At 44.4% G+C, this 20,656-nt stretch overlaps 1 protein-coding gene across 3 annotated transcripts in view; it reads left to right on the top strand.

Moving 5' to 3' along the window:
• Positions 1-20,656, top strand: part of NECAB2 (N-terminal EF-hand calcium binding protein 2) — a 535,939-nt gene that overhangs the window by 217,592 nt on the left and 297,691 nt on the right. For all 3 annotated transcript variants that reach the window (XM_072117736.1, XM_072117738.1, XM_072117737.1), the window contains 2 exons: positions 9,328-9,353; positions 11,068-11,165. In XM_072117736.1, coding sequence (XP_071973837.1) covers positions 9,328-9,353; positions 11,068-11,165 — 124 coding nt within the window. The remainder of the gene's footprint in view (positions 1-9,327; positions 9,354-11,067; positions 11,166-20,656) is intronic.

The raw sequence follows: 20,656 nt of genomic DNA, 5'->3' as shown, positions 1-20,656 counted from the left end.
GGCATACACCCCCGGGTTCTGCATGAACTATGTACCGTGATAGACAGACCGTTGTTTTTAATATTTGAAGATTCACTGAGGACTGGTTATGTTCCACAGGACTGGCGCATAGCAAATGTGGTACCAATATACAAAAAAGGATCAAAAAGCGATCCTGGAAACTACAGACCTGTGAGTCTAACTTCTGTGGTGGGGAAAATATTTGAGGGATTTGTTGGAGATGCTATCCCGGAGTTTCTCACTGTGCACAACCTTATAACCCAGCGTCAGCATGGGTTTATGAGAGATTGGTCCTGTCAGACTAATCTGATTGGTTTCTACGAGGAGGTAGATCTGGATCTGGGGGACGCTGTGGACGTTGTATATCTGGTCTTTTCAAAGGCATTTGACACTTTTCATAGTTTATACGGTTGAAAAAAGACACTTGTCCATCAAGTTCAACCAAGGAAGGGTAGGGATTGGATGAGGAAGGGATTTAGGGGAAACAATCCTATATAGCATAACAATCAATGTTATTTAGGTGTAAAAAGGCATCTAGACCCTTCTTGAAGCTCTCCGCTGTCCCTGCTGTGACCAGCGCCTGAGGCAGGCTATTCCACAGATTGACAGTTCTCATAGTAAAAAAGCCCTGTCGCCTCCGGTGATTAAACCTTGGTTTCTCCAAACGGAGACAGTGCCCCCTCGTCTTTTGATTTGATCTAATCTGGAACAACTTACCACCATATTTTTTGTATGGACCATTCATATATTTATATAAATTAATCATGTCCCCTCGTAGTCGGCTCTTTGTCGCATAAAAGGTTGGTATATAAAATGAGAGTGCTGGGAATAGGGGAAAATCTTTGTATTTGGGTAAGTAATTGGCTTAGTGATAGAAAACAGAGGGTTGTCATTAATGGCACATTCTCAGATTGGGTTGATGTTACCAGTGGAGTGCCACAGGGGTCAGTATTGGGGCCAATTCTTTTTAATATTTTTATTAATGACCTTGTAGTGGGTTTACACAGTCAAGTTTTAATATTTGCAGATGATACTAAGCTGTGTAAGGTAATAAATACTGAGGTCGATAGTTTAGCATTACAGAGGGATTTGTGGAAGCTTGAGGAGTGGGCAGAGAAATGGTTAATGAGGTTTAATGTAGATAAATATAAAGTTATGCACTTGAGCCATGGAAACAAAAAGTATAATTATGTTCTAAACAGTCAATTACTTGGTAAAACTGGAGCTGAAAAGGACTTGGGGGTATTGGTTGATGGTAAACTTAATTTTAGTGACCAGAGCCAGGCGGCTGCTGCTAAAGCAAATAAAATTATGGGATGTATCAAGAGAGGAATAGATTCTCATGATAAAGACATAGTTTTGCCCTTATACAAATCCCTGGTCAGACCACACATGGAATATTGGGCACCAGTGTATAAAAAGGACATAGTAAAGCTGGAACGGGTGCAGAGGAGAGCAACCAAGATTATTAGAGGAATGGGGGGACTAGAATACAATGACAGATTACAAAATTTGGGATTATTCAGTTTAGAAAAAAGACGACTGAGGGGAGACCTCATTACAATGTACAAATACCTGAACGGACAGTACAAGGATCTCTCCAAAGATCTTTTTATACCTAGGCCTGTGACCAGGACAAGGGGGCATCCTCTACGCCTAGAGGAGAGGCGGTTCTACCATCGCCATAGACAAAGGTTCTTTACTGTAAGAGCAGTGAGACTGTGGAACTCTCTGCCGCAGGAGGTTGTTATGGCGGACTCTATGTACATGTTCAAGAGAGGCCTGGATGACTTTCTGGAGAGAAAAAATATCACGGGTTATGGGGATGAAACATTTATTTAATTCTTAAAGGGGTTATCCGGGTTTTAAAAATTTCTTATGGCTGGGCTGGGGAGGGATATTTAAACATAATAAACATGTACTTACCTCCTCCAGCCTTATATACTATGATACTATGATCAGGGTCGGACTGGGGGGCCTAGGGCCCACCAGTGAAATAGATTCTGAGGGCCCACCTACCTCTACATGGAAATATTACCTATATATTCTTAACCCCTTAGCGATCCGCACCGTAGCTCTACGGCGCTGGGTCCTGCGATTAGCGCTCAGCACCGTAGGGCTACGGCGCAGAGACGATGCCTAGCCGGCATCGGGGGTCGCGGGATGTCAGTGGTAATCTACCACGTACATCCCTGGGTAACACCCGTGGTCGGAGTGGGCTCCGATCACGGGTGTTTAACCCGTTAAATGACGCAGTCAGCACGACTGCAGCCTTTAACTTGCCTTTGGGAGGTGCCGATCGTTGCTATGGCAGCCCTGCAAACAGAGGCCCCTGCAATCGCTTCAGGTATCTGCAGGGCCAGATTAAGGGTCCCAGCAGTATGGAGCACCTCATTTAGGACGGGGCCCCCCTGCTTGGCAGCCGATGCGGGGCCCCTCTCAAAACAATATTTGTAACAAGATACCAGATACTTAAGACTACATTCACATGAACGTATGCCCGCTGTCCAGTGCTGGAGTAGAGGAGGGATGTACACTGCACAAACTGCACGGAGAGGTATGATGCCACACAAGTGGGGACATAAATACGACTGCAAGCTTGCGGCTTCATATACATCCCATGGACTGTAATGTAAATGTGGCCTTTTCAAAATACAATTGCCACAGAGACCAAAAAAAATGTAGCTGGGTTTACAATGATAAAGTATACAACTTACATACAAATTCAACTTAAGAACAAACTTGCAGAATCTATCTTGGGACTGCCTGTACTGTTACGAATTAATACTACGACAAGACCAATATTCCAAACAATAGCGCTACAATTTCCAAATAATCCCTCTAAACTGCGACCTACAGCATCACCACAACATGTAGAGAATACCAACATCCTGATAATGAAGACAAGACTCTATACACAGACCAGTATTACCAATAATTTACCACATATAAACTCCACTTACTGATGAACTTTACCGCCATATTGTTATTGTACACACACCACCGAGCAAAGGGCAATATCACTGATGACACCTCTGTACAAGGCCCAAATACTAACATTACATCCTGATTATCACCACTACATAACGACTGGATAATACTGCAATACTATATGATAACCTACACACAGACCAGTATGTACCAGCATATAGAGACGACTGTATATAGAGACAATATAGTAGCAGATCCCAGTCCTGCACAGAGGCCGCAGTGTCATCCAATGACTTACAGGTGATGTCCCTGATGTTGTCTCCTCCCTTCTGTCTGATCTTCCAGGAGACTTCTTCCATCCATGACTCTCTGTGGATTTATAAAACAGACATGGTTGGCATCATCCTATATGCACCTCACATCTGACCCTCACATACACAACTGACCACACTGTGCCCCCACATATATTTTATATACCCTTCACCTCACAAGTGACCACACTGTTCCCCTACGTATATTATATACACCCCTCACACCACAACTGACCACACTGTAACCCCCACATATATCATATATACTCCTCATACCACAACTGTCCACACTGTACCCCCACATATATCATATATACCCCTCACACCACAACTGACCACACTGTGTCCCCACATATATCATATATATCCCTCACACCACAACTGACCACACTGTACCCCCACATATATCATATATACCCCTCACACCACAACTGACCACACTGTGCCCCCACATATATCATATATACCCCTCACACCACAACTGTCCACACTGTGACCCAACATATATCATATATATCCCTCACACCACAACTATCCACACTGTGCCCCCACATATATCATATATACCCTTCACACCACAACTGTCCACACTGTACCCCCACATATATTATATATACCCCTCACACCACAACTGACCACACTGTGCCCCCACATATATCATATATACCCCTCACACCACAACTGACCACACTGTAACCCCCACATATATCATATATACTCCTCATACCACAACTGACAACACTGTGCTCCACAGATACATCATATATACTCCACCAGCTGTGGTCAAAGGGTTAAAACTCACAGGTTTGTGCTGACTATGGGTGTTAGCAGTGGGCTATTGCTGCAATGTGCAGCAAAATCCATGTCTGTATGACGAGAGCTCGCCCTGTGCCCTCTCCACACATGCTTAACGGCTCCATTCTGTAATATTACGGCAGGGAGCGTTTAGGGGTTAATATACTGGGCCACTCATGTATTATATATACTGGCCCCCTTAATTATTTAATATACCGGGCCCCAAATAAATTAAGGGTATTGTCACACATACCAGTAGCATAGGGGGCTGTGCCGCGGCCTGATCTCATTAGCGTTACCAGTGAAACTCGTGTCATTGTTCACGCAAATAGTTTCGGGCCGAGGCACGGCCCCTGCATTAGCACTGCGCTGGAAAACACAGTGTTAGCGATACATGTGACCACACTCTTAATATACTGGGCCCCACTCAATTTATTATTTAATATACTACCCCCCTTGTCAACCATTTTATATATTGGGCCTTAAATAAATATACTGGTACCCCCCCATAATGAATTATTGAATATACTGGTACCCCCCATAATGAATTATTGAATATATTGCCCCCCATAATGAATTATTGAATATACTGTCCCCCATAATTAATGAATATACTGCCCCCATTACTGAATATACTGCCCCCATGATAATTGAATATACTGCCCGCCCAATTATTGAATATACTGTCCCCCATAATTAATGAATATACTGCCCCCATTATTGAATATACTGCCCCCATAATAAATTATTAAATATACTGTCCCCATAATAAATTATTGGATATACTGCCCCCATAATAAATTATTGGATATACTGCCCCCATAATTAATGAATATACTGCTCCATAATAAATTATTAAATATACTGCCCCCATAATAAATTATTAAATATACTGTGCACCATAATTAATGGATATACTGCCCCCATTATTGAATATACTGCCCCATAATAAATTATTAAATATACTGTCCACCATAATTAATGAATATACTGCCCCCATTATTGAATATACTGCCCCATAATAAATTATTAAATATACCGCCCCCCATAATAAATTATTGGATATACTGCCCCCACAATGAATGAATATGCTGCCTGCTCCCTCAATTATTGTATATATTTGGCTCCCGCATCTTCATTCTTCTTGCCGCTGCCGGACAGGAAAGGGTGCGCGGCCGCGTGGTGACGTCATCACGCGGCCGCGCATCCAAGTTCAAAGAGCGATGTGCGCCGGGGTTGTCTTCCGGCCACATCGCTCTAGTAATAGTGCTCGAGCGGCCGGAAATGGCCGCATCGAGCACTATAGTATCGCGGGCAGGAGCTTCCGGTCCGGATGGACGGAGGCCCCTGCCTTACTACTGGGTGTCGGCCGGGGCCCATGGTGGCGCCGAACAGATTAACATTGGCGCTATTGCAGCGCCAGGCCGGGGCCTCTGCAAAATAGGCCGGGTCACGGCGCTGGTGCTCCAATAGCGCCAATCCGGCTCTGGGTGTCTGGGACAGGGGCCCACCGGGGAATACCCCGGTCCCCCGCCAGGCCAGTCCGAGCCTGACTATGATAGTTTTTATGGCGATTAGTTCAATATCATATTTTGTGAATTTACAAGATAGTGCTCAACTGATTAGGTGGTAGAGTTACATAATACACATTATTGGAAGATTGAAAATTACCTAAGGTTCAATAGTCATGTGATGCACTTATAGGAAACAAGCATAACTTAAGGTCTCATTGAGACCCTTCGGCGACTGTATTGAGGCGGAATATCCATTTCACATTGAAGGACTTTTTGGTCCCAATTGACCTCTCAGGGCTGGGACCCTCTGGACCACCGCGGGAGATGGTACTAGCCGAGACCTGGGACCGGAATCTAAGTGGTACCTGGTCTTCACCAGAGCCCACCGCAAAGCGGGATGGTCTTGCTGCGGCGGGGTACCACCAGGTCATTCCACAGGTGCGACTAGCCCGCGGTCCTTTTGATATCTGAACAACTAGAAATGTAAGGCTGTGTGTCTGTATTTTGAAAGTAAATCTTAGTCCTACAAACTATCGTCTCCTCCCACCACTCATTGTGTCGTAAATTTAAGAAGACACAATGAAAAGAAAAAAAACACAAACAAATGTACAGTTGGTGCAATATTATCATAGCGCCCAAAGTAGAAATTGCACACCGAAGTATGAAAAAGTTATTAGTGCCAGAAGATTACCATAGATTGACCATACTATTAGAAATACCACTGTGTATTCCTCATCGCATCATGATGACTGTTTATTTTTTTATATACCCGAGTATACTGAGTAAATTGTGCTGAAAATCTTAAGTATATATGGTAGTTAAAAGACAGGAATTTTTACTTTTCTGCATTGCTTTCTTAATATGTACTTTTATTTGATGTATAATTGTAAATTAAATTTACACACGCATTACAAAAGATGTAAGGAAAATCCTTTGGAGCTTTAAGTAGAATATCTCCAGGACTACCATGCCATGAATTTGTTAACTGTAACGGACCACAGACAACAGAACTAAAGTCTTTATGGAAGAGTCCTGAGGGTGGAGTCTGTGGACCAATGAAACCTCTGGAAGCCATGGGAGATGTAGATGGTAATAGCCCACACCCGGGACCTATGGAGTCTATGTGGCACGTAGTCTTCACCAGATCCTGCCGCAAAGCGGGAGGGTCTTGCTGTGGCGGGGTGCCACCAGGTCGTTCCATGGGAGCGACTAGGCTCGCGGTGACAGCTAGGGAAACAGGGGTAGCAGGACACAGTCTGAGCCTGGGATGACAGTAGGAGCAAGGCTTGGAAGGATGAGCTGGAACTTACTACAGGCAAGCAGGCAGCTGCTACACGACCCAGGCAGACAGGAATGGAGAGGTCCTTGGAGGAGAGCTGGTGGCTTGGAGGCGTCTGGGAATGCTGGAGACACGGAAGCCACTAGGAGCATCTGGGAAGCTGGAGACAGGAAACACGGGAGCGTCTGAAAATGCTGGAAGACAGGAAACACGGAGGCATCTAGAATTGCTGGAGGACAAGGAGCATGGAGACTTCTGGAAACGCTGGAGGACAGGAAAGTGTGTGGGAATGCTAATGGGCTTTCTCAGGAACAGGAACCACTGTGGGAAGCAAGGTGTGGAAACCTTGGAAGTTCCATGTAGAATGCTGAAGATCCGTCCAGGATGGAAGAGAGGTGCCAGATAAGCCAGCGCCAATCAGGGGGACACTGGCCCTTTAAGGCTAGAAGAGCCGGTGCGCGTCCTAAAGAGTGGGGACGCAGGGGGCCTACAGCGAGGACGTGGCCTAGTCCAGAAGCAGGAGCATTGAAGAGGTAAGTCCGGGCCGGGGGGTGCCAAGCCACATGGAAGGGCACGAGTGTAACCACGATCCGTACAGAGGATCGCGGGTGCGACCGTGACATTAACAAGCATGGTCCCGAATTCTGACCACCCAATCAATATAAAAAGCACCTGACTACTACAAAGACTGCTAGATTGTTTTAGTGGTCATAATCCTAAACTACAAAATGTAAAAAAAAAGGAGGAGGGGCAAGGGACAATATTTGATGAACAGGACAATTAATATTTAGCCTTGTATTAAGATGCTTACATTTGACAAAAGCAATTCCCCACAATGGGGAATTTCAGAGTTACAGCAGCAAAGAGTGCAGTACAAATAATGATAGGACAATAATATTAGGGATAAATAAACAAAAAAAAAGGGTTAAAAAGGCAATAAAAGAAGACAAGCAATGATTGGCAGTTTGGTATTCAGTCTGTGGATGAGACCTGCAGGGACTGGTTAGGTGGTGAGCACAGCTTACTTCTGTTTGGACGTTGTTTGTAGAATAGCCTCATCACAGCGGGGAGGAATGACTTCCGATAAAGCTCCCTTTCACACTTGGGGTGAAGCAGTCGGTCACTGGAGGTGCTCCCAATTGCCACCACGGTCTCATGCATGGGATTGGCGCTATTCTCCAGAATAGATTTCAACTTATACCTGCACTGTGACAAGATGACTCGCCGGGACAGAGCTGGCTTTCCTAATCAGTTTGTCCAGTTTGCTGCTTGTCACGGGTGCCCCTACAACCCGTTTCTCAGGTCGCAAGCGCACTCTTGTACCTCTGAGTGCCCCTCTGCCTCACTTATCATGCATCTCCCGCGGCTTGGTGTGCGCGCCCCGCTCCGGTTCTGTAAAATTTCATGGGCCAGTGCACTGCATATTGGTGCTAGCCAGCTGCCAATTCTGTTAAATAGCCAGCCTTTGAGAAAGCTTTATCCCTATGCCTTGCAACTGTTTGCTGAATTCCCATTGTGACCCCGGTTCCGTTTGCTACTCCACTGCCTGCCTTGATCTTTTGCCTTGCTCCTGACTCTGACCCTGTGTTGCCTGTCCTGACCTCCTGCCTGTCTCTGACCACCGTACTGTCTCACGATTCTGTACTTCGTCTTGGCCACCACCACAGTCTTGCCTGTGGAGCAACCTGGTGGTACCACGCCGCAGCAAGTCCAACACGCTTTGCTGCGGGCTCTGGTGAAAATCAGATGCCTCTTAGACTCCGCTCCCAGGTGTCGGCTTACGTCATCGTCCGCTGTGGTACAGAGGATCTACTACCACTGATCCTGACACTGCTCTCAGCTGAAATGCTGCTTTCCCAACATACTACACCAAAGACGATGGTTGATGGCAATAGTTGAAGAAGGTCTTAAGTGCCCCCTGCATTCCAAATGCCCTCAGCCTTTTCAGCAGGTATAGCCTGCTCTGACCCTTCCTGTGAAGTGTGTTTATGTTCTCTGCCCGTTCCACTTTATTGTTGAGGAGGACACTCAAGTACTTATATCATAGGGTAATTGTAATAACAATACAGGCAGTCCCCGGGTTACGTACAAGATGGGGTCCGGAGGTTTGGTCTTAAGTCGAATTTGTATGTAAATCAAAACTGTATATTTTATAATTGTAGATCCAGACAAAAAAAAAGTGACAATTGGAATTTTTTGCTGTAAAGGGACCAAGGATTATCAATGAAGCTTCATTACAGACACCTTACAGCTGATTATTGCAGTCTGGGGCTATAGTAAAGTATTCAGAAAACTTCATCAGAGGGGTCTGTCTGTAACTATGGGTTGTCCGTAAGTCGGGTGTCCTTAAGTAGGGGACCGCCTGTACATCTTTTGGTATAACCTGTTTAATGTAAATCTAAAATTCTACAATATTCAATGATGTTAGTGTTGTATGAACATTTTGATACTGTCTTAGTATTAACTCTTCTCTTTCCTTCCTTTTCTTGTGCTGCAGTAATGTGGATACTAGAGAGCTCTGTGGTAAGATCCCACTTATGGTCTGTCATGTATTTGGACAATTATGAAGCATTTTCCCACTAAAAACCTGGAAATCATTCACAAATATTGTATTTGCACGTCCATACACCATGATGATTTAACTGACTAAAGTAACAAAAAAGGAGTGAGCATCCTGTTGGTCCTATCAATAAAATTGAATAAAATAGAAGATGTGCATGAGGTATTAAAATGACTGTTCATGCACCTTCAGGGACAATGGTCATACAATGCAGAAGGGGCAATTAAAGGATCTATAAGCCAAGTTTTTCGGCACAATATTTGTGCTGAAAATTCCCCACTCGGGTGTACGCACCATTTCGATGGCTCGGGCAGCTCCTCTTCTATCTTCATGTGCGCGTCAGGTCTGTGACAGCTAGCGTCGGCATGAAGAAAGAAGAGACACTGCCCATGGAGCTGCACACATGAAGATAGAAGAGGAGCTGCCCGGGCTGTCAGAATGGCTCCGTTTATTTTTTTTTGCAGGCAAACTATACGCTACAGGAGGCTGGCTATATACTTCAATGGGCTCATAGGCCATATACTTCAATGCGCAGGAAGGCTATATACTTCAAGGGGCTGGAAGGCTATATACTACAGGGGGCTGGCAGGCTATATACTGGCAGGCTATATATTAGAGGGGGCTGGCAGGTTATATACTAGAGGGGGCTGGCAAGCTATATACTGGAGGGACTGGCAGGCTATATACTACAGGAGGCTGGCGAGCTATATGCTGGGGATGCTGTGACCAATGCATTTTCCACCCTCGGCTTCTACTCGAGTCAATAGGTATTCCCAGTTTTTGGTGGTAAAATTAGGTACCTCGGCTTATACTCAGGTTAACTTATTCTGGGGGCTATACGGTATGTAATAAAGATGACAGTTACTAGAACAGAAATGATCACAATAAGCTCTGAGTTGAAATTATACAAATACAGATGTCTAGAAGACCTCTTGTCTGAAGCCAGTAGAACTGTAAATGCTGCTCTGAGCTATAATATATACAATAAATAAGGGTCAGTTAAAGATAAGTGATGCACTCAAGTTACAAAGGTTCCTAACCTATGAGTATTACTTCTATAAATAAACTTTAGAATAGCACAGGAAAATACTGCACACTTTATCCCTTTGCTTCTGACTTAAAGGGGTTATCCGGGTATATAAAGTTACATATGGTCGGGCTGGGGCGGGCTATTTAAAAATAATAAAGGTGTACTTACCTCCTCCGGCACGGCTGATGTCCCGTGTCGCGGTCCGTCTCATCTGTGCGCCGGTTTGTTTACAGGGGCGCACAGAAGCTCTCATCCAACACATCTCCCAGCGCTTACAACGTTGAGAGATCGAGACAGATGGGAGGAGCCGGCCACATCGCGGACCGGAAGCGGGACATCAGCTGTGCCGGAGGAGATAAGTACGCTATTTTTAAATAGCCAGCCCGGCCATACGTAACTTTATATACCCGGACAACCCCTTTAATTACAACAGACATTGTAAATTAGATATCCCTCCCTTTCCTGTCAGTATGCAATTGAATATTCCACAAGTGACAGTGGCTACAGTTCTTATGCACATCAGTTATTTAGTGGACAAATAATTCATAGTGTATTACAATAATATTCAATAGCTACATAGAATATTAAATTATCAATGTATACAGATTATTTCAAAATATACCCTTACAATGCTTTTGTTCTTAAAGATTATTTTGCGAATCGTATGGGAGATTATGAACATGTCCTCTCTTCACTGGAAACTCTTAATTTGTCTATATTGAAAGCCATGGATTACACCAAGAAGGTGAGCTGTATGTTTTGCATCAGTAAATACATTTACTGTACATTTTTCAGTGCATACCTGTGCATCTCAATAAATCAGAATATCAATAAAAGGTTATTTGTTTTCAGTAGTTCAATTCAAAAAGCGAGTATAAAGACTTTTTCCAGTGTTTATTTATGTTAATGTGGATGATTATGGCTTAGAACGAAGGAAATGTCAAAAGTCATCGGGTCACATTTACTATGGGCTTTGCGCCAGTTTTCTGGTCGACTTTGCACATTCTTTCTATTGCAAACTGCTTGCACAGGTATTTCAGAAGTGTCTGCATGCGAATGTGTTGCATGCGACCCTTTTGGAGCGCAGCTTCACTAGGCATCATGCAACACAAATTAGGGGGCTCAGTCAGACTTTGCGCCAGATTTAACATGCAAGTATGACAGAAGTGTGTCACATGCCCCATGTTAAAGATAGACCAGAAAAAAAAGTGGTCACTCTGTTGGGCCAGTTCGGGGAGCGCCAAAAATCATGAATCTGGCGCCCCCGGCATTGCAGTTTGAACCATACTTGGTAAATGTACCCCATTATCTCAGAAAATGATATAAGACTAACTGTGAAAAGAATTTTGAACAAAGAAATACTGGCCAAATGAAAAGTATGTACAGTAAATGCACTCAATACTTGGTTGGTGCTCCTTTTGCAAGAATGACTGTATCTATGTGGCATGGCTTGGAAGCGGTCAGCTGATGCCACTGCAGAGGTGTTATGGATAGCAGCCTTTAGCTTGTCTGCGTGATTGGGTCAGATGTCTCTCATTTTACTCTCTCAGGTGAGTTTAATTTTTTGAGATGCACAACATGTATCTAGAATAGACTGAAAATAAAAGTCCCAACCCCCATATATGACATCTGCTATTTGATTGACTGGAATGGAACAACTTTAACAGAAGAAATTTTTGCCACATCTCTCGGGGTCACCTAAGACACACAGAGTATATTTACTCTGTGTATATTTACTATACACTCCAGCCCTCTCCTCCTACATGCTGTCCAAGGTTATAGGACACATCTATTAATCCATAACACCTAGTACTTCAACGAATAACAAATAAAAATGCTGATGTAAGGTGTTAAGCAGATTGATGAATGGTTTTGTGGAAAAACACTATTTAAAACTTGTCTTTATTCATTTATATCTCTGTAATACCTAGAATGCTTAGAATTGCATGTAAGCCATGGGGCAATGCTATCAGTGATTGACAGTTATCTCTTTGTGTATAGTTATACATATAGAGCTGTCACTGTTAAAAATGTTTGTTAAAAAATAATGTTAAAAAAGTTTTTCACAAATCACTCATAGACAGCGTCAGACCAGTTATAGTCAATGGAGCTATTCACTCATTTGTTTTCATTTTTTCATGGACCAACATTACTTTTTCTCATTTCCACCAAAGTCTCTGTGATCCCTACAAGTCTATGGAGTTTCAAAATAAATGAAAACTGCATGTTTATTATCTACGTGCTATCTTCAGTTTTTATAACTTATCAATTTTAAAAAGGTAAAAAGTAGGGATCACCGCCCTGGACTACCAATATAGGTTGTCTAGCACCAGTATCCATAGGTTTCTTTATCCCACTCACCTCTGCTTTGTTTTCATTAACTTTCTTGTGTTATATTTTGTCTGTATATTTAACCATTTCTATCTTTTGGGACCACAGGTGTGGTAGTTTTGAAAACGTCTCATATTATATGATTTGATATTTACATTCAAATATTTATTTGTCCTTAGGAGCGGAGTGGGAAATAAAAGTGGCCCTGGAAAAAAATTAAGTGGAGTGGTTCCACTTTGTAAGGGGGTCAAAAACATTAGGCAAAGCTAGCAAAATATTCATTTCAGCTACTGTACTTTGTTGGGCACAGCTAACGTGCAAGTGAACGAGGAATGGAAAAGAACAGTACATGAAGCAAAATGTGTTCTCTGACGGATCTTTGTGCTTCTATAATAATAATAATAATAATTTTTATTTATATAGCGCCATCAAATTCCGTAGCGCTTTACAAATCATAGGGGACATATACAACTATATTACATTACAAAGAACAAACAGTCATATGGAACAATAGGAGTGAGGGCCCTGCTCACAAGAGCTTACAGACTATGAGGATGAGGGGGTGACACAAGAGGTTGTATAATGGTCCAGCCATTCTATGCCTGAGAAAAAGCTTTGTTCCGTGCCCTTTGCAATTATCCTGATTTCCCGTTGTGACATTGATTCCGTTCTTAACTTAGCTCCTGTGCTGCCTCTCCTGACCTACCACTACTTTCCCGACTCTGATCCTATGCTGCATGTCTTGACCTTCTGCCTGTCCCCGACCCTGCTTCTGGCTCACTACTTTGTACTACGCCTTGGCTGCCACCACGGACAAAGTAGCGCCTGTGGAGTGACCAGGTGGTACCACGCCGCAGTAAGTCCAACCTGCTTTGCGGCGGGCTCCGGTGAAAATCGGGTGCCACTTAGACTCTGCTCCAAGGTGTTGGCTTACGTCATCGTCCGCTGTGGTCCAGTGGTCCACTACCCTTGGTGCCTGACACATAACAGTGCTCCATATGCTCCTGGTCCCTATGTACAAGAATATAACTACTATAATACTGCCTGCCTGCTTTACTTCAGCAGGGAGAGGGAAGATGGTTAAAATTGATTGGAAGATGGATGGAGCCAAATACAGGACCATTCTGGGAGAAAACCTGTTTTATTCTGCAAAAGAGCAGAGGCAGAGATTTATCTTCCAAGAACAATATTTATCCATACAAGAACATAAGTACTACAATACTGTCTCCTAGGTACAAAAATATACATTGTAGAGGTATATGTATATATATATACATATATTGTGACAAGGTATCGTGGTTGAGGGCCGATATGTGTCACCGAGGTGCCTGGCCTCAGTGAAGTAAGCCGCTTTAACTTTATCAGTAACCTTAGGTTTCTGACCCTTATTTAAAAGTAGTATAGCTGCTTGCTGCAGCTGATCCGGGCCGGCTTTTACTGGAGCTGGGTGGGATGACTACTCTCATGTATCCAGGCCAGGTGCTGCCTTGCATTTATTAGCCAGAAGGTGTAGCAGAGCTGGGAGTGTGTAGCTCCAAGCCTGAAGTGTTGGTCTGCTGTCTATCTTTCTCCTGCGGTTGTCTCAGGACTGGGAAAGAGATGCTGGAGGACACTGCTTTAACTTTAGAGACTGTATGGTGAAGATAACCTGTCTTATGTTAAAAGCTTTTGCCTGAAGAAAAGTCAATTTTATGTTATGCCTTCATTTTGCACACTGCTGAAGAAAACCCTTTGTTTTCATTAGTGATGTTAGGGTTGGGTAACACAGAAGACAGGGGAAAGTGTGCTGAGCTAGTCCCAACCTATGTCCCTTCCTATAGCCCCCCCACGCTAAACCGTGGGGCGACTACTTGAAGACTCGAAATACACTGGATAAGTGTGGGAAGGGAAAACACAAACAGACTGACAAACATAAAACACAAAAGAATGGTTAACTAGCCGGAGTCACAACAAGAGGGTTCGTCAAGAGCAAAATCAGTAAGCAAAGAGTCAATGTCAAAAACTAGCCGAGATCACAACAATACACAGAGCAAGCCAAATCTAATGCAGAGAGCAGATGAAGAAAGGGATTTCAAACACTGGCACAGGTGACTAGTGAAGCTGCAATTTATGCAGCCAGAACCCCACCTCCAGAACCTGATAGGAGCTGAACAACTTCTGGGAATTAACCCCTCATGGTACAATATACCCAAGCACAATAGCAGGCACCATGCAGAGATACAACAAGTCCCAGCAGTTCAGAACATAACTCCTAGACAGTGCGAGGTCTCAGCAGCCGCTACCCGGGGCGCACGCCAGAGACTGCTGGTAGCGGAAGAGAGGTGGAGCTTGGCCAGCACCACCAGAAGTCACAGCATTCTCCCCAGCGAACCTGACAGTACCCCCCCTGACGGGGGGCCTTCGGACCCCTAGATCGTAAAGATGGCTTCTGAGGATAGGCTTGATGAAATAACCTGAGTAACCGTGGAGCATGAACATATCTAGCCAGAACCTAAGACCTATCCCCAGGACCAAAACCTTTCCAATGGACCAGGTACTGTAGGGAGTTACCTACCCATCTGGAACTCAGGACTTTTTCCACCTCAAACTCCAGATTCCCCTCCACAATAGATATAGGAGGGTCGGGAAGAGGCAAAACAGGCTCAACATAGCGCTTCATAAGACTCTTATGGAAGGTGTTATGAACCCGCCACCCTGCTGTAAGAGTAATCTTGAAGGAAACCGGGTTAACAATTTGAGTAACAACAAAAGGGCCCACAAACCTGGGCGCAAACTTCAAAGAGGGGACCTTCAATTTAAGTTTTTTTGTGGATAACCACACTTTATCCCCCACCACAGACGTATCAGAGTTAGTGCGCCTTCTTTGAGTCTGTTTGACCATAGAATTTTGTGCCCTCTGAATATTCTGCTGAACTTGAGACAAGAGCGTGCGCAACTTGGACGTAATAGCTTCCGCTCGAGGAATATTAGAGACAGGCAAAGATGAAAAGGAGAAACGAGGATGAAAACCATAATTGCAGAAAAATAGAGAAACCTGAGTGGAAGAATTACAGTGATTATTAATATGCAGAAAAACCTGGGATGAGGGGTAGTGTCAACTCAAGACCCCCCAGGACAATAGGACAGCAAAAAGGGAAGAAAAAGTGCACACCTCGTGTAATATTGCTAGAGAGGATAATATGGATCGTGTGGTCAGGTGGTAGCAGCAACACTCTCATCTGGAATAAATGATGAATGCACTTATCTGATGCTTATGAGTCTGGCAGCCAGTCGGAAATATTCACGTTCATCCGAAGACCAGGGTTACGGTGTCGTGAAAGAAGCATGCACAAGGACCTGAGTTGGGTGGTAGACCGGCGCCGTTATCACTCAAAAGGATGGCAGGATGTATCCGAAGATGTTTTTATTGAAGACACAGCTACGCGTTTTGGCTCCGTACCGGAGCCTTCGTCAGGCTTAATATAAAATTACATATCCGAACAATGCGGTGATAGAAATACATATTGACAACCGGAAGTACGTAAGGAGATGACGTGAATTACTGGCGGTCAAAGGTTGAACGGGTTCCGTTCAAAAATAAAAAAACTTTAAAATATGGGAAAAAATATAAGGAAACTTAAAAGGAATTAAAACATAGCACATAAAGTATCAGTCAATACAGGCTTGTTAAATGAAACACCATATAGAAGACTTATATAAAAAGCAACATCCATATCACAGAGTGTTTACACGTGGTTAATAAAACTTGACTTGGAGGAATGTGTGTGAGTGTGGACAGATGCATTATTGCATACAAGCGATAATGAATATAAATAAATAAATCAATGTAACCTTAGATCGGGGCAGAATACTGTGGATAGCCATATCACAACTGGTGGACTACGGATCGCGAGTAGGGTCAAAAAGGACAGAATGTCAATGCTAACTAGAGGGATAGAATCATAGCTAGTAAAGATGACGTGAGTCTAATTCACCGGAGGACAACGGGACCGTGACAATGAGAAGTGAGTATGGGAGGTATAGTTTAAAGGATGGAACTTTAGATGGATTCTATGACTTCGTTAAGACCATTGGGACACAATGTGTTTAATTTGTATATCCAATAGGATTCTCTGCGGTTCAACGTTTTTACACGATCAGGTATATTTTCAGAAATTAGTTCAATAGGTGTCACACGGATGCAATTGAAGTTACCCTCATGTTTGAGGGAAAGGTGTTTGGAAAGACTTTGTTTGAGGAAACCAACGTATTGTTGGCCGCAAGTGCAGACTATCAAATATATTACAAAATCAGAAGAGCAGGATAGACTGTTCATTATTTTAAAGGTTTCTCCAGTGTTTTTTGATGTGAACGTAACGACCCCGTTGTTGATGCTGTCACAGCATAAACATAACCTGTGTCTACATTTTTTAACCCCGATTGTGTCTTTATTAGAGATGAGCGAGCGCTAAAATGCTCGGGTACTCGTTATTCGAGACGAACTTTTCCCGATGCTCGAGTGCTCGTCTCGAATAACGAGCCCCATTGAAGTCAATGGGAGACTCGAGCATTTTTCAAGGGGACCAAGGATCTGCACAGGGAAGCTTGGCCAAGCACCTGGGAACCTCAGAAAAGGATGGAAACACCACGGAAATGGACAGGAAACAGCAGGGGCAGCATGGATGGATGCCTCTGAGGCTGCTTAATCGCACCATTATGCCAAAAGTATGGGCAACAGCATGGCAATGACAGAGTGACCGAATGAGGCTAGATAGCATCTAAAACATCCAATAATTGACCCTGACACTATAGGGGACTATGCAGAGGCAGCGGCAGCAGCGGCAGGCTAGAGAGTGTCTTGGCAACATACCCCAAATGGCTTAAAACCAATGGGTGACAGAGAGGAACCAAAGGAGGTGAGCAAGAAGCGCTCAAATAATATCGGTAAATGATAAAAGTTTGCCAGTATATTTTGTGGATTACACAGCAGGGTGGCGACAAAGTTAACAAGTTTGATGAGGAAGCCATGAAAACAACCCAAAATTCTGCCTGACACAGCTCGTTTGATAAGGGGACCATGTATGGAGGCAGTGAACTAGTAGTAGATTAAAGGTGCTGCAGTTAAAACTATGTTAGTTGGATCTTGGGATGGAGCTGGCGCTCCGCTGCCAGGCGAGCTTTCGCCAATTCAAGCCCCTGTCTCTAGGCTACTCCCCAAACAGCACTTTTAAGAACCTTTTGTATAAGATCAAGTGTAGTAGCGTTCTTATAAGTTTGGGATATCGCGGGTAAGGGGAATGTAAACAGATGCGCAAGAAGCGCTGAAATAATATTGGTAAATGATAAAAGTTTGCCAGTATATTTTGTGGATTACACAGCAGGGTGGCGACAAAATTAACAAGTTTGATGTGGAAGCCATGAAAACAACCCAAAATTCTGCCTGACACAGCTCGTTTGATAAGGGGACCATGTATGGAGGCAGTGAACTAGTAGTAGATTAAAGGTGCTGCAGTTAAAACTATGTTAGTTGGATCTTGGGATGGAGCTGGAGCTCCGCTGCCAGGCGAGCTTTCGCCAATCCAAGCCCCTGTCTCTAGGCTACTCTCCAAACAGCACTTCTAAGAACCTTTTGTATAAGATCAAGTGTAGTAGTGTTCTTATAAGTTTGGGTTCTGGCGGGTGAGGGGAATGTAAACAGATGCGCAAGAAGCGCTGAAATAATATTGGTAAATGATAAAAGTTTGCCAGTATATTTTGTGGATTACACAGCAGGGTGGCGACAAAGTTAACATGGAAGCCATGAAAACAATCCAAAATTCTGCCTGACACAGCTCGTTTGATAAGGGGGCCATGTATGGAGGCAGCTATATGGACTACTTTTGGAGGCAGCTATGGCGATGACGTGTGGAGGTAGCAATGGAGACAATGTGTGAAGGCAGCTAAAAAGACGACGTGTGGAGGCTGCTATGGAGACAATTTAATTTGGATAGTGCCTGTATGTGGCAGTCCAAAAAAGTTTTCAAACCAGAGGAGCAGGTAGCTGGTCCTCCAGAAAAATTACATAGATTGAGTGCCTGTATGTGGCAGTCCAAAAAAGTTTTCAAAGCAGAGGAGCAGGTAGCTGGTCCTCCAAAAAGATTAAATAAATTGAGTGCCTGTATGTGGCAGTCCAAAAAAGTTTTCAAACCAGAGGAGCAGGTAGCTGGTCCTCCAGAAAAATTACATAGATTGAGTGCCTGTATGTGGCAGTCCAAAAAAGTTTTCAAAGCAGAGGAGCAGGTAGCTGGTCCTCCAAAAAGATTAAATAAATTGAGTGCCTGTATGTGGCAGTCCAAAAAAGCTTTCAAACCAGAGGAGCAGGTAGCTGGTCCTCCAGAAAAATTACATAGATTGAGTGCCTGTATGTGGCACTCCCAAAAATTGTTTAAAACAGAGGACAGGGTAGTTGGCCCTCCAGAAAAATTAAATACATAGAGTACTAGAGCCAGAGCCAGTTGGCCCTGGCAAAAAAATAGCCAGTTTCCTCTGCTTTAGTGTACAAGGAGGAGGAGAAGGAGGACAATGAGGAGGAGGAGTGCATACATTATTCAGGTTCAGCTTCTTTCACCTGGTGGAGAATGGAAATGCGGAGAAATCCAGGCTTTATTCATCTTGATAAGCGTCAGCCTGTCAGCGCTGTCAGTCGACAGGCGTGTACGCTTATCGGTGATGATGCCACCAGCTGCACTGAAACCCGCTCGGACAACACGCTAGCGGCAGGGCAGGCAAGAAGCTCCAAGGCGTACAGCGCCAGTTCGTGCCACATGTCCAGCTTTGAAACCCAGTAGTTGTAGGGAGCTGTGTGATCATTTAGGACGATGGTATGGTCAGCTACGTACTCCCTCACCATCTTTCTGTAAAGATCAGCCCTACTCTTCCGAGACTGGGGACAGGTGACAGTGTCTTGCTGGGGTGACATAAAACTGGCAAAGGCCTTGTAAAGCGTACCCCTGCCAGTGCTGGACAAGCTGCCTGGTCGCCTACTCTCCCTCGCTACTTGTCCCGCAGAAGTACGCCCTCTGCCGCTAGCGCTGTCAGAAGGGAAATACTGTTTCAGCTTGTGCACCAGGGCCTGCTGGTATTCATGCATTCTCACACTCCTTTCCTCTCCAGGGATGAGAGTGGAAAGATTTTGCTTGTACCGTGGGTCCAGGAGAGTGAATACCCAGTAATCGGTGCTGGAATAAATTCTTTGAATGCGAGGGTCACGGGATAGGCAGCATAGCATGAAATCTGCCATATGCGCCAGAGTCCCAACGCGCAAGAATTCACTCCCCTCACTGGCCTGACTGTCCATTTCCTCCTCCTCCAACTCCTCCAACTCCTCTTCTTCTGCCCATACACGCTGAACAGTGAAGGACTGAACAATGGTCCCCTCTTGTGTCTCGCCAACATTCTCCTCCTCTTCCTCCTCATCCTCCTCCACCTCCACCTCCTCCGATATGCGCTGAGAAACAGACCTAAGGGTGCTTTGGCTATCAACAAGGGAATCTTCTTCCCCCGTCTCTTGTGACGAGCGCAAAGCTTCCGACTTCATGCTGACCAGAGAGTTTTTCAACAGGCCAAGCAGCGGGATGGTGAGGCTGATGATTGCGGCATCACCACTGACCATCTGTGTTGACTCCTCAAAGTTACTCAGCACCTGACAGATATCAGACATCCACGTCCACTCCTCATTGTAGACTTGAGGAAGCTGACTGACCTGACTACCAGTTCTGGTGGAAGTTGACATCTGGCAGTCTACAATCGCTCTGCGCTGCTGGTAAACTCTGGATAACATGGTTAGTGTTGAATTCCACCTCGTGGGCACGTCGCACAACATTCGGTGAGCGGGCAGTTGGAGGCGGCGCTGCGCTGCCCTGAGAGTGGCAGCATCTGTGCTGGACT

Source organism: Engystomops pustulosus, chromosome 7 (genome assembly GCF_040894005.1).
Source record: "Engystomops pustulosus chromosome 7, aEngPut4.maternal, whole genome shotgun sequence".
Taxonomy (NCBI): domain Eukaryota; kingdom Metazoa; phylum Chordata; class Amphibia; order Anura; family Leptodactylidae; genus Engystomops; species Engystomops pustulosus.
Note: the sequence above shows the minus strand (reverse complement) of the source record. Positions and strands in the feature narration are given on the sequence as shown.